At 40.7% G+C, this 13,691-nt stretch overlaps 1 protein-coding gene across 1 annotated transcript in view; it reads right to left on the reverse strand.

Annotated features, from left to right (window-relative positions):
* Window positions 1-4,948: 4,948 nt before the first annotated feature.
* The window catches only part of LHFPL1 (LHFPL tetraspan subfamily member 1), a 61,989-nt gene continuing 53,246 nt past the window's right edge, over window positions 4,949-13,691 (reverse strand). The window contains exon 3 of the mRNA XM_055437639.2: window positions 4,949-5,130. Within this exon, the coding sequence (XP_055293614.1) occupies window positions 4,949-5,130 (182 nt within the window). The remainder of the gene's footprint in view (window positions 5,131-13,691) is intronic.

Genomic DNA, 13,691 nt, shown 5'->3' on the forward strand with positions numbered 1-13,691 from the left:
TAAGCTCCTAGAGTTGGTGATGAACAGGGAAGCCTGGCGTGCTGCAGTCCATGGGTTCGCAAAGAGTCGGACACAACTGAGCGACTGAACTGAACAAACATGTCAATAGGTGCTGTCAATCTGACATTCCTTCTTGAGGGGATATCCTGCTAAGTAGACACTTCAGAAATGCTTAGTTGATTTTGAGCTAGTCTGCCTCCCATCACCCCTCTACACACAAGATCTAAGTGGTTCTGAGAGTCAGAGAGGATCCATGGTTAGGCACTCGATTTGTGTGCACAGGCAGCGAGCATGTTAGCCAGCCAGACGTGGAACAGACCCCTGTCTCTCAGATCCTCTCTTTGCTCTTTCAACCCTCCCCTAATCCATGGGCTCTCCTTCCTCTCTACTTAACAGGGACAGACAAAGCTGGCTCAGCATCCAGATTCTGCTCTAGGCCACAGGGGGAAAAAAACAAGCAGGCTAGTCAGATGTCTATTCTATGCAAAAACAAGACTTGGCAGGAAACAAACCAGACACCAGCAGTGAGGAATTTAAATTCAAATTGAACAAGGGGCTGGATCCCTCTTTGAATATAAGCCCCCGTGGGCCTGGTTTCTTCGCAGGAAAAAAAAAAATCCCTTTTAAATCCTATCCCCTTTCCCTGGAAAAGGAGAGGAAATTGGCCAACAAACTAATACCTTATACAAAATGACAGTCATTTTAGATGGTTCTTTTGAGTTAAACCCTTTCTGCTCAGTCTCCTCTCTAGGGTATATCTACTTCACAGTATGTTCAGGTATCTGAGCCATGGAGGGTAGCGAGGCATTGGGGAAGCAATGTGGAAGGAAATCGGGAGCTGAGAACACTCACTGAGCTGTTATTTTCCTTTTGACTCTCAAATCCCCAAGGTCCATGCTCTGCCCTTCTCTGCCATGCTCTGTGTCAAAGGAGGCTGACCTCAATGGACTGTAGCAACAGGCTTTTTTATCAGCTGGCATCTGGTTGGGCCTGGCTAATGGTGGGCAATAGTAGGAGATCAGAGAGCAGGAAGAGAGGGAAATAAAGATTTTGTGCCCCTGCATCCCTCCCAGGTGTATTACATTTAGGCAGTGGGCTTCCCTGGTAGCTCAGACAGTAAAGAATCTGACTGCCAATGCAGGAGTCCCAGATCCAATCCCCAGGTGGGGAAGATCCCCTGGAGAAGGGCGTGGCCACCCAGTATTCTTGCCTGGAGAATCCCATGGACAGAGGAGGCTGGTGGGGTACAGTCCCTGGAGTCACAAAGAGTCGGGCATGACTGAGCAACTAACAATTTTTTTTCACTCAACTCTTCTACCTAAAGACACAGCTCCTATCAGGTAGCCCCTCTTGCACCACTAGAGTTCTGGCTGGCTTCTAATAACAGTTTCTTCCCCTTGCCCTTTCAGTCTTTGGGGTGATATCAGCTCTCCACCATTCATCGTTTCTTCATGCCCCACCATCATGGTGAAAAGTGAAAGTGAAAGTGAAGTCGCTCAGTCGTGTCCAATCCTTAGCGACCCCACGGACTGCAGCCGACCAGGCTCCTCCATCCATGGGATTTTCTAGGCAAGAGTACTGGAGTGGCTTGCAATTGCCTTCTCCGATATAGTCACTAGCTGTCACTACCATCATGGTAGATGCCCTGAATTCTACCTGTCCCACCATAAATAGCACCTTCATTAAGCTCAGCTAGAAAAACTCCTTGAGTGTACCATCTCTTTCCTGCCAATACCCTAACTTAAACACTTACATCACTTTAACAAATTTTTTTCCTGCAGAATTCCAAAAGGTTCCCTAGACTTCTGAGAAGAAAGATTACCTGATCTGACTGCCTTTTCTAAAGTGACTGATGTGCATTTTCTCAAATGACAGATATGTTCTCCATACACCAAGTGCTCCTAAATTAAGGATGCATTATTGTGCTTATACAATAGAAATGAAGTTTGAGCCAGATCCATTTTTGTTTCACCTGTTCTTAGTCATCTTTCTCAGGGAAAGGGGGTGCTACAAACCCCCTTGTTTTCCTCCCAGTGAGGTATGCTCAACTTTATTTACCTTAATACTTAATCCAGTTTCATGGGGAAAATACTTGCCATTAATTCAAATATCAGTTCCCTACTATCTGGTATTCCTATGTTATTCCCCATCTTGATGAAAGCCAAAATCCCAGAGCGATCATACCAAAATTTTCACCTGTCCTCACCGTCAAAAAGCCACTAGACATCAAGTGTTATGGGATCTATTTCCTAGATATCTTTGTAAAATTTTAATATGTTCTATTTAAACCAATATACCCCAAATATTATCATTTCAACATTACTTGGCCTTTTGGGTAAAATCAAATGTAGTATCTGGTCTTATCAGTATAAAATTATTAATAAGGTATTTTAATTCTGGTATGCAACAAAATATTCTAAATATCTTCATTCAGGTTAGTCCATCTGCTCCAGCTCCACAGTCACTACCTTAGTTTATCTTAGTGATCGTCTTACACCTAGATTATTGAAATATCTATAGTCTCTCCCTATTTTCTTCCATTCTCCCCACATTAGTCAAACTGATCTTTGACAAACACAAATACATTCACATCACTTCCCTTTCAGTGGCCCTCCTTTAGGATAAAATCCAAGCTCCTTATCCTGGTTTAGAAGATCCCATTAGTATTTCCCTTTGCAGCCTCACCTTTTGCCACCTCCCTTTTCACACATTTATTCATCGTTCTTGTGATGGAGCCATGTCTTGTCAAGTCTCCATGCCCTGCTTTCCATGTTCCCTTGTATGGTACACACTTAGCCTTTGCCAACTCTCCCTATTCATCTGTCAGACTCATCTTAGACATCAACTTTTCTAGAAATCTTTCCCATGAACTCCTTTACCCCTAAATTGGTTTAACAACCCCTCTATGTGAACCTTTAACCCCCACCCCTTCACTTATTAGCACTTAACACACTGTCTGACAATTATTTATTTACATGTCTGTCAATACCCTATCACTTTTAGGGTAACTGTATCTTTATCTTTTTTCCCCCAGTACTTGCCATGAAGTGAATTCGCTCAGTCATGTCCGATTCTTTGTGACCCCACGGACTGTAGCCTACCAGGCTCCTCCATCCTTGGGATTCTCCAGGCAAGAGTACTGGAGTGGGTTGCCGTTTCCTTCTCCAGGAGATCTTCCCAACCCAGGGATTGAACCCGGGTCTCCCGCATTGGAGGCAGACGCTTTACCATCTGAGCCACCAGGGAAGCTCAAGAAAGTGGCATATAGATGGATATTCAAAAAGTGTGTCCTGAATGATTGATTAAATGAATGAATGAGCTTATGAATGGAGTATATGCTTGAATTCACTTACCTCCATAAGGCCAATATATGGACCCTGATTGGCCCTTCTTAGGAAGGCCTATAACTAATGAGATCACTTTTTGTCATTTCTTTCCTTTTAGGTAGGGCTGTACTGGGCTGTATAAAAACCACACTGGAGTGATTAAGAATAGAAAAAGATGAACTGGCCTTTTGAGTCACAGGCCATCCCTAATCCCTAAAACTGTACTTATAGAACAATAGAGCTAGCCTGAATTAATTAAGGAGGAATAGGGGAGATAAATTCTGTTCCTGAGAAACACCAAGTTTTTCACCATCCATCAGCCTTGAGCACAGATGGGATGGAGGCCAGGCCTAAAAATATATCAGCCTTAGGTGACATCAGGACTGTGTTCTTTTATGTCTAATTCACCCCAGATGGAAGGGAAAGCACTTGAAAGTCTTTGAAACAGTCAGAGAAACATGTATCATGCTGGGAATGACTATAGGGGCAAAAGGCCACTGTGGATTTCCTTGTCAGTGAAAATGAACTCTAGTAAGAATTTCAATAAGGAACCAGCAGAAACATCCTTGTCATCATCATTTTGAATTAGTATTTATTGAGCACACAACAAATGCTAGTCTCTGCTCAGAACATCTGATGAAAACCATACCTGTATCTATAAGGGACGAGGGAATACTTGCCACTATTTTAATGCCAGTCACCCGGCCAGAACAAAAAATGAACTCTTATGAATATTTTCTAAAGCATAATGAGGAAGGAATCTTAGACTACATGCAAGCATCCTTGATTACTGTTTTTTCCACTGGCAGTCACTCTCCCCACAAGCTTCATCACAACCAGAAAGGAAGAGAAGCAGGAAAAAAGAGGAAGAGTCAAGGCACAATCATGAAAGAGGCATAAAAAATCAGGCAGGGCCACTTCATAGATGTTTGCAGATGGCAACAAATATCAGAGGAGGACCAAAGGAACAGAGCAGTAGGAACCAGCCCTGTTCATCTCATGGCTCCTCCCTGCACAAGTGTTTTTGTTGTTGCTGTTGATGCTGTTGTTTGGTCACTAAGTTGAGTCTGACTCTTTTGTGACCCTATGGACTGCAGCCTGCCAGCCTCCTCTGTCCATGGGATTTCTCAGGCAAGAATACTGGAGTTGGTTGCCATGCCCTTCTCCAGGGGAATCTTCCCAATTCAGGGATGATCGAACCCATGTCTCCAGCATTGTAGGTGGATTCTTTACTGCTGAGCCACCTGGAAAGTCCCTAAGTGTTTTTACCCAACCTGTAAGCTTTGGGGTAAGTAACAGGAGATGCAGAATTCTGAAGAACTGCTTGATTGTACAGCTTTCAACTGAGGATCTTTCTTATTATTTTGTATGAAAGGACACTTTGGGACTTGGGGGCCAGTGGGTACTCACCAGTTAGATAAACATTTGAGAGAATTATTGTCCTTGGTGAATTTTGTAAATAGCCACTGACCCATTGATTTAAGGCAAAAGTGAAAATGAGTGATGAGTTAAAAAGCATACAATACATGACTGGCAAGTGGGTAGCAACTGGTCTACTCTTAGTACTTCTTTTCAAGTCTCCCTTCCCTACTCTTTCCCACCCTCTCCAATTCTGCCAAATCTCAAGATTTGAGGCAGTGGTTAAGCTCCATGGTATAAGAATTGGTGTTCCTCATGATGCTTTCCACCAACATGACAGGCTTGGGGTTTCTTCCAGCAAAGCAAGAGAGCCAGGTGCAAATCAACATGGCTGCAGCTGCGCCACCTCCAGCACAGTAATAGGCCCAGCCAAGCCGACAGGTACCTGTGGAAACAGGGATAGAAACATAAGGGTTAGACTGTCTTCTCATACATTCTCTTGGAGATGTTAGGGTTAAAGTGAGAGTAGGAAACAGTGAATGAGACTAGGCTCACTCTTTTCTCTTTCTTCCTTTGCTGATGGCTGGTATTAGCTTTAGCAAGAGGTTATAAAATGTTATTCTGTTACACATCTGTAACAGAATGGGGGTAGTGTGGGTAGTGGCAGTGGTGGTGATGCTAATGACAGTGATGACAAGAACAACTTGATCAAGTGTCAAGAACTATGTGAAATTCTTTAGACATATATCTCATTGATCATTATAGTATCTATAGGAGTTACTCTTTTTATCCCTACCTAGTTTATACAAGATGAGGCAACCTAGGCACAGGTTTGTGGAAAATCACATAGATGGGAAGTGGTAGAATCAGGATATAAACACTTGCTCATCCTAACTCTGCAGCTCTGCACTTCTAACCACACTGATATACTATACTACATGAACTGTTTTCAAAGAACTATATCCTGTATTATGGGAAAATTTGCAGGCAAAATCAACATCCAGGGAAGAAATATGCACTGGAATCAAGGCCAGTCTTCTAAGGGGTAGTTTCAGTCTAATTGATAATGGGAAAAGTCACCTGTTCACAAACATCTACCCCACCCATCATTTATTCTAGCACAGGTAGATTCTTTCCTTTGAAGTATTTGAGTTTTTTCAGAGATCCACCAAAAAAAGTCAATGCCCAAAGAAAGAGAGCTATTATATCACAAGGGATCAGAGTAATAAGTAACTGCTGAAATCAAGAGCTTAAGCTAATAGGACTCCAGAAATTGGAGTAGATGCCCAGTGATACAAAATGGCAGAGGAATCCTGAGGAAAAAAAAGTGGCTTTCACCTATATCACAGTCCTATAGTCAGCAAGTCCTGACTATAGTCAGTCAGTGGTGATGTCAAGACTGATTTTCAGGGCAATTTACATGTATTAATTGAAGTATAGTTGACTTACAAGATTACATTAGTTTTACATTTACAGCATTGTGATTCAGTACTTTTACAAATGATAGTGTTAGTCTCTCAGTCATGTCCGACTCTTTGAGACCCCATGGACTGTAGCCCATCAGGCTTCTCTATCCATGGGATTCTCCAGGCAAGAATACTGGAGTGGGTAGCCATTCCCTTCTCCAGGGGATCATCCCAACTCAGGGATCGAACCCAAACCCAGGGATTGGGCCCAGGTCTCCCACATTGCAGGCAGATTCTTTACCACCTGAGCCAGGGAAGCTCTTACAGATTATACTGCCATTAAAAGTTATTATAAGGCAATGGCTATAATTCACTGTGCTATACAATATATCCTTGTTACTTCTCTATTTTATACACGGTAGTGTGTATCTCTTAATCCCATACCCTTATCTTGTCACTCCCCCCTTTCCTAGTCCCACTGGTAATGAAGTTTCTATTCCATATCTGTGAGTCTGTTTCTATTTTGCCATATACATTCATTTGTATTATATTTTTAAATTCCACATATAAATGATATCATACAGTATTTGTCTTTCTCTGTTTGACAAATCACTAAGCATAATATTCTCTAGATCCATTCATATAGCTGCAAATGGCAGAATTATATTACCAATATTTTTATGACAGAGTAATAGTCCATTCAGAGAAGGCAATGGCAAGCCACTCCAGTACTATTGCCTAGAAAATCCCATGGATGGAGGAGCCTGGTAGGCTGCAGTCCGCGGGGTCGCTAAGGGTCAGACACGACTGAGCGACTTCACTTTCCCTTTTCACTTTCCACTTTCACACATTGGAGAAGGAAATGGCAACCCACTCCAGTGTTCTTGCCTGGAGAATCCCAGGGACGGGGGAGCCTGGTGGGCTTCCGTCTATGGGGTCACACAGAGTCGGACACAACTGAAGTGACTTAGCAGCAGCAGCAGCAATAGTCCATTACATTGGGTTGGCCAAAATGTTTGTTTGGGTTTTTCCATAACATCATATGGAAAAACCTGAACAAACTTTTTGGCAAACCACCCCCTTCCCCAAATGTATATATATATACACACACCACATCTTCTTTATCCTTTCATCTGTTGATGAACATTTGGGTTGCTTTCATATGCTATTTATTGTAAATAATGCTTTTATGAATATTGGGGTGCATGTATCTTTTTGAATTAGTGTTTTTGTGTTTTCCTGATATATACACAGGAGTGGAATTGTTAGGACTATCCAAACAGTTTTCCATAGTGTCTACAGCAATTGATACTCCCACCAACAGTGTACAGTGTTCCCTTTTCTCTATGTCCTCACCAACATTTGTTATTTGTAGACTTTTTGATGATAGCCATTCTGACAAGTGTGAGGTGATGTCTCATTTGTTTGACTTGAATTTCTGATAATTAGTAATATTGAGTACCTTTTCATGTACCTGTTGGCCATCTGTATATCTTCTTTGGGAAAATCTCTATTCATATCTTCTGTCCAACTTTAAATTGGTTACTTGTTTTTACAATATTAATTTGTATGAGCTATTTTTTTATATTTTGAGTATTAATCACAGTAGGTCATGTTATTTGCAAGCATTTTCCTCCATTTCACAGGTTCTCTTTTTATTTTGTTGATAGTTTCCTTTGCTGTGTAAAAGCTTTTAAGTTTAATTAGGTCCCATTTGCTTATTTTTGCTTTTATTTCTTTTGCCTTGGAAGACAGATACCCAAAAAAGGCAATGCTACAATTTATATCAAAGAGTGTTCTGCCTATGTTCTTTCCTAGCAATTTTGTGGTTTCAGGTCTTACATTTAGATTCTTAATCCATTTTGAGTTTATTTTTGTATGTGGTATGAGGAAATATGGTTTTATATATAGCTGTCCAATTTTTCCAGCACCACTTATTGGAAAGACTTTTTTCTCCATTGTATATTCGTGCCTCCTTTGTCATGAATTAATTGACCATAGTGTGTAGGTTTATTTCTGGGCACTCTATTCTGTTCTATTAATCTATCTGTCTGTTTTTGTGTCAGTACTATGCTATTTTGATTACTGTAGCTTTGTAGTATAGTCTGAAATCTGGGAGGGTTATACCTCCAGTTGTTCTTTTTTTCTCAAGATTGCTTTGGCAATTTTGAGTATTTTGTGGTTCTACATGAATTTTAGGATTATGTGTTCTAGCTTGGTGACAAATATTATGAATATTTTATTAGGGCTAGGGTTTTAATATTTAATATTTTAATAGGGATTGCATTAAATCTGTAGATGTCTTTCTTTCTGTTGTATAGCCGTTTTAGCAATATTAAGTCTCCTAATCCAACAGCATGAGCTAGCTTTTCCATTTCTTTGTATCATCTTCAGTTTCCTTCATCAATGTTTTACAGCTTTCAGAGTATAGGGTTTTCACTTCTTTGGTTAAGTCTGTTCCTAAGAATTTTATTCTTTTTGATGCAATTTTAAAATGGATTTTTTAACTTTATTTTTCTGATGGTTCATTAACAATGTATAGGAAAGCAACAGACTCCTGTATATTAATCTTATGTCCTGCAATGTTACAAAATTCATTTATTAGTTCTAATAGTTTTTTTTTTTTGGTGAATACTTTAGCTTTATTTATATGTTGTATTGTCTCATCTGTAAAAAGTGACAGTTTTACTTCTTCATTTCAATTTGGATGCTTTTTTTTTTCTTGTCTTACTATGGCTAGCACTTCCAATACTATGTTAAATAGAAATGGCAAGATTGGGCATCACTGTCATCTTCCTGAATTTAGAAGAAAGGATTTCAGCTTTTCACTGTTGAGTGAGCATAAGTTACCTGTGGGTTTGCTATAACTGGTCTTTATTATATTCAGATACATTCACTCTATACCCACTGTGATGAGGGTTTTTATCATGAATGGATATCGAATTTTGTAAAAAATTTTTTCCTGAATCTGTTAATCATGTAATAATCATGTGATTTTTTTTCTTTTATTAATCTGTGTGTCACATTGATTGATTTGTAAATACTGAAGCATTCTTGCTTCCCTGGGATAAATCCCACTTGATTGTGATATATGATACTTTTTATATTTTGTTGAATTTGGTTTGCTAATATTTTGTTGAGGATATTTTCATTTATGTTCATCAAACGTATTAGCCTGTGATTTTCTGTTTTTGCAGTATCTTTGTTTGCTTTTGGTATAAGAGTAAAGGTAAAATGAAAGTGTTAGTTGTTCAGCTGTGTCTGACTCTTTGCAACCCCATGGACTGTAGCCCGCCAGGCTCCTCTATCCATGGAATGCTCCAAGCAAGAATACTGGAGTAGGTAGCCATTCCCTTCTCCAGGGGGATCTTCTTGACCCAGGGGTCAAACCCAGATCTCTTGCATTGCAGGAATATTCTTTACCATCTGAGCCACCAGGGGAGAGTAATGGTGGCTTCATAGAGTAAATCTGGGAGTGTTCCCTCCTCTTCAATTTTTTTTAAAATAGTTTCAGAAGGGTAAGTATTATCTTTTCTTCAGATGTTTGGTAGAATTCCCATGTGAAGCCATCTAGTTCTGGATTTTTGTTTACAGGGAGTATTTTTGAAATTACAAATTCAATTTGACTACTAGTGTTCAGTTGGTTCAAATTATCTATTTATCCTTGATCCAATCTTGGCAGAGTGTATGTTTCTAGAAATTTTCTTTCTTCTAGTCTGCCTAATTTGTTGGCATATAACTATTCCTGGCATTCTCATTATTTTTTGTATCTCTGTGGTAGCGGTTGTTATTTCTCCTCTTTCATTGCTTGTTTTGTTTACTTGGGCCTTCTCTCTTTTCTTATTGGTGATGCTGGGTGAAAGTTTATCAATTTTGTTTATCTTTTTAAAAAACAGATCTTGGTTTCATTGATATTTTCTATTTTTTATCTTTATTTTCTCTCTGATCTTTATTATTTTCTTTCTTCTACTGACTTTGTTCTTTTTTGTTCTTTGTTTTCTAATTCCTTAGGTTAGGTTGTTTATTCAAGATTTTCTTTTCTTGAGGAAGGCCTTTGTTGTTATAAACTTCCCTCTTAGAACTGCTTTTGCTGAATCTCATAAATTTCGATGTGTTGTATTTAAATTTTCATTTATCTCAAGTATTTTCTGACTTCCTCTTTGGTTTCTTCATTGACTCATTGATTTTTTTAGTAGAATGTTGTTTCACTTACATGTGTTTGGGCTGGAAATGGAGGGGCTAGAGCTGGAGCCAGTGTGAGGTGGGATTTCTGCTCAGTGGCTGTTACCACCCTATCAAGGATTGGATCTGATCCCATGTTGCTGGAGGAAAAGCTCTGAAGTCTGAGCTCAAGCTGGCTGTTGCCTTTATGCATGTATTTTCCCCTCTTCCTAAACCAGAACCCTTGTCCCAGAGATGAGGAGTGCTAAAATAAGGGGGCCTCATGCAGGCTGTCTGCTCAAGTCAGCACAGACAGTGATCCAAACTGTCTCCAATAAGCTGCCTATACAGGTGCCTGCAACTGTTTCCTTCCTGCTCAGAGAAAGCCTCAGATGCAAGTTCCCTTTGTTCCTCATAGCTGACTACTGCTCCAGCCTCTGCCACCCATGCTACCATGCCACATCACAAGGCAGGCAGGGCCCATGTGAACTCTCAGTGTAAATTGGGGATTGAACTACAGTGGAATGGCTACCCTCAGAAGTCTAGGCTGTTTCTGATACACTGCTTGAATAAGCACCCATGATAGCCACTACTATTCTACCGAGACTTTGCCCTAGGACCTGATCACCTCTGTATCCCATAGTTGAGTCTTTGGTTGTGGCTGCCCCAGATCCAGTGCCGCATTGTGATGTGGAGTGAGTAGGACTGGAGCATTTGCTTGGTTTGGGCTGGGGCACAGCAAGGTATTCATGGGAAACTGGGAAGTCACCAGAGAAGAAGCTCTCTATGCCCTGCCTAGGGAGCAAGCAAGCATGTGTACACAAGCACATGAGCAGAGTCCAGGCTTCCCACAACCCCACTCCACCACCCCCCAATAATCCCTGTGGTTTTCCAACCAGCCAAAATGACTTGTCTCCTATACATAGGACCCCAGGACTGGGGACCCAGTCTGTAACTCTCACTGTCTCCATCCTTGCATTCTCCCTTTTCCTATGAGTCCCTTCCCAGGGACTCAGGTCCTTTTCTTCCTTCCTGTCAAATTACATATGTATCTTTCATACAGACTTGCTTGTGCAGGGGCCCTTCTTCAAGTTTCCAGATGATTTTCAGTGAGACTTATTCCACACATAAATACATTTTTGATGTTTGTATGGGGGGAATGTGGTCCCCAAGTCCTCTCACTCTACCATCTTGATCAATCTCCCCTCATGACAATTTATTTTTCAATAACCAATTATTTCTCTTCACGTGGTTCCCACTGACCCTTAATTTTCCTTGTTTTTACTGTCTGGTTGGCATGTTATATAGAGTCTAAGATGCCCCCAAGTTAGTCTGCTTTGCTTTTCCATTAGGGCCAGGATAATTTATCCTTAATTTCCCACCTTAGAAATAATCTTTCTACCACCAAGGCATCACTCATGCTGTCTCTCTTGCTATAAACAGCTTCTTTCCTTTTATTCACCAATTCATATCTTCCTAAGAATACTCTTCAGGATTCAGCACCTCCAGGAAATCTTCCTTGGATAACCCCCATGAGCTCAAGTCACCTCAACCAAGTAGCCCTCCAGGAATTTATCTATATACCACTTACATAAGTATACCTGTTAGACAAAATGTTGGAATGAAGATTTTCGTATCATGTATTTTTCATTTACTCTTTACCTCCTTCCAGATTGTTGGCTCAATGGAGTAAATGTATTTGTTTCTTTTTTGATAATGCCCCCCCATACTCTGTCAACAGTGGATGCTCAGTATGATTTAGCCTAACAATACTTCAAAGATAGATATATTTGCATTTTCAACCCTCAACACCCAAAACTATGACTTAAAATTTGAATTAAAATGACAAAACAAGCTATTCTATTTGTTTCTGGAATGTGCTATAAGGCATATGCATATTCTGTTCCTTTTGCCTAAAATGCTTATTGCATGTGCACACATACATATACGCTTCCCATCACTCTGTGTAGTCAATGTTCAACCATTCTTCAGAGGTCAACTCTGAATATGAAAGAGAAGAAAGGAGTCCAACTTCCTGAGTAACCGCAACATGAACAATAACAGTAGAACTCTGGGAAGAGTAAAGTGAAAAATACCATCTTGAGGCAAGCAGACAATAGATCTAGATCCCCCACTCCAACCTTGTCACACCTTCCTTTAGACACTCACTTTTTCATTCACTCAGTCACTCAGTAAAAGTAGGAGGTTTATATATTTGGGGTTTCACAGAGTGAAAATTCTAGAGAAGGGCAAACCTTCCAGTTTTGCCATCCTTACAAGGAAGGCTACAGGCTATATTGTACCTACTTCACAGATAGGAATGTGAGGCTCAGTTTAAAGCCTTTAGAAACTCTCTCAGAAGCAGCAGGTACAGGCAGGGATCCAGATCAAGTATCTTTACTTTCAATCTGGTTCTCTGCCCTCTACTGTTTTTCTCATCCTCCCAAAAGCCATTTGCCTCCTACAGGACCGTTAATTTGTAAGCCCTACAGAGGGGGATCCTGTGTAAATTTGCAACAGACTCACTCACCAGAGTTTCTTTCCTAATGCCTCAAATGAAAGTCTCCTGTGCTCACATGACAGAGTAGGCAGGAGCCAGCTTTGTGGAGGGGCAGCTGTTGGAGAGTTTCCTCCTCTCTGCAATGCTTCCAATCTAGTCTAGACAGGCATCAGAAGTCTCAAGCTGCTGCTTCAGTTTCCTGTCTGGTCACCCCCACCCCCACTGGAGGGGCAGAGCTTTTTCTATTAGATCCATGCACCCTGGGGCCAGGGAAAGACTTGTTTCTGTAAATGAAAGGAATGAATGAATAGCATGCATCATTACTACAAAGCCCTAAGCAGGAAGAAAACTGTCACAGTGGGCAGCTCCAGAGTGAAGAGCTAGCTAGAAAGGTCTTAATAAACCTTATTGAAGCCAAGTCAGAACCAGGTATCCCTGGGCTAAAAGCCAACACCAAAGTGCGCCCATTGCCACCCGAAGTGCAGAATTTCCTCTCACACAGATGCCAGTTAAGCCACTGAACAGCATCTAAGCCCAAGGCTACTATCACACAGGAAATCAAAGAGAAATAGAGGAAATATATCTCCTATCCAATCCTCTCCCCACAACCCTACCTGTTATCTACCTGAGGGAACAGAGAGGTTACAACATTAGCATTGCAAACGAGGAGAAAGAGCAAACCTTCAAAGAACTACATTTCCAAGTTGAGAGCTGCTGTCATTATTCACATACTCCACGGAAACCTTGGACACTGGTCTCATGGCATACAGAGGAACTTGTGTTTTCTGTGGAAGGATGTAAAAGTAGGAAGCCGTGGGAATAAGCTACCACACTTTACCTCCAATCACCTTTTAGTGAAGCCCTATGGAACATCAGCAATTTCTAAATTCTATTTCTTGAAATACAGTTGATCCTTCTATTCATTTGACAAATATTTAT

Source organism: Moschus berezovskii, chromosome X, assembly GCF_049115385.1.
Source record: "Moschus berezovskii isolate FMDL1 chromosome X, NW_MosBer_1.0, whole genome shotgun sequence".
Classification (NCBI taxonomy): Eukaryota; Metazoa; Chordata; class Mammalia; order Artiodactyla; family Moschidae; genus Moschus; species Moschus berezovskii.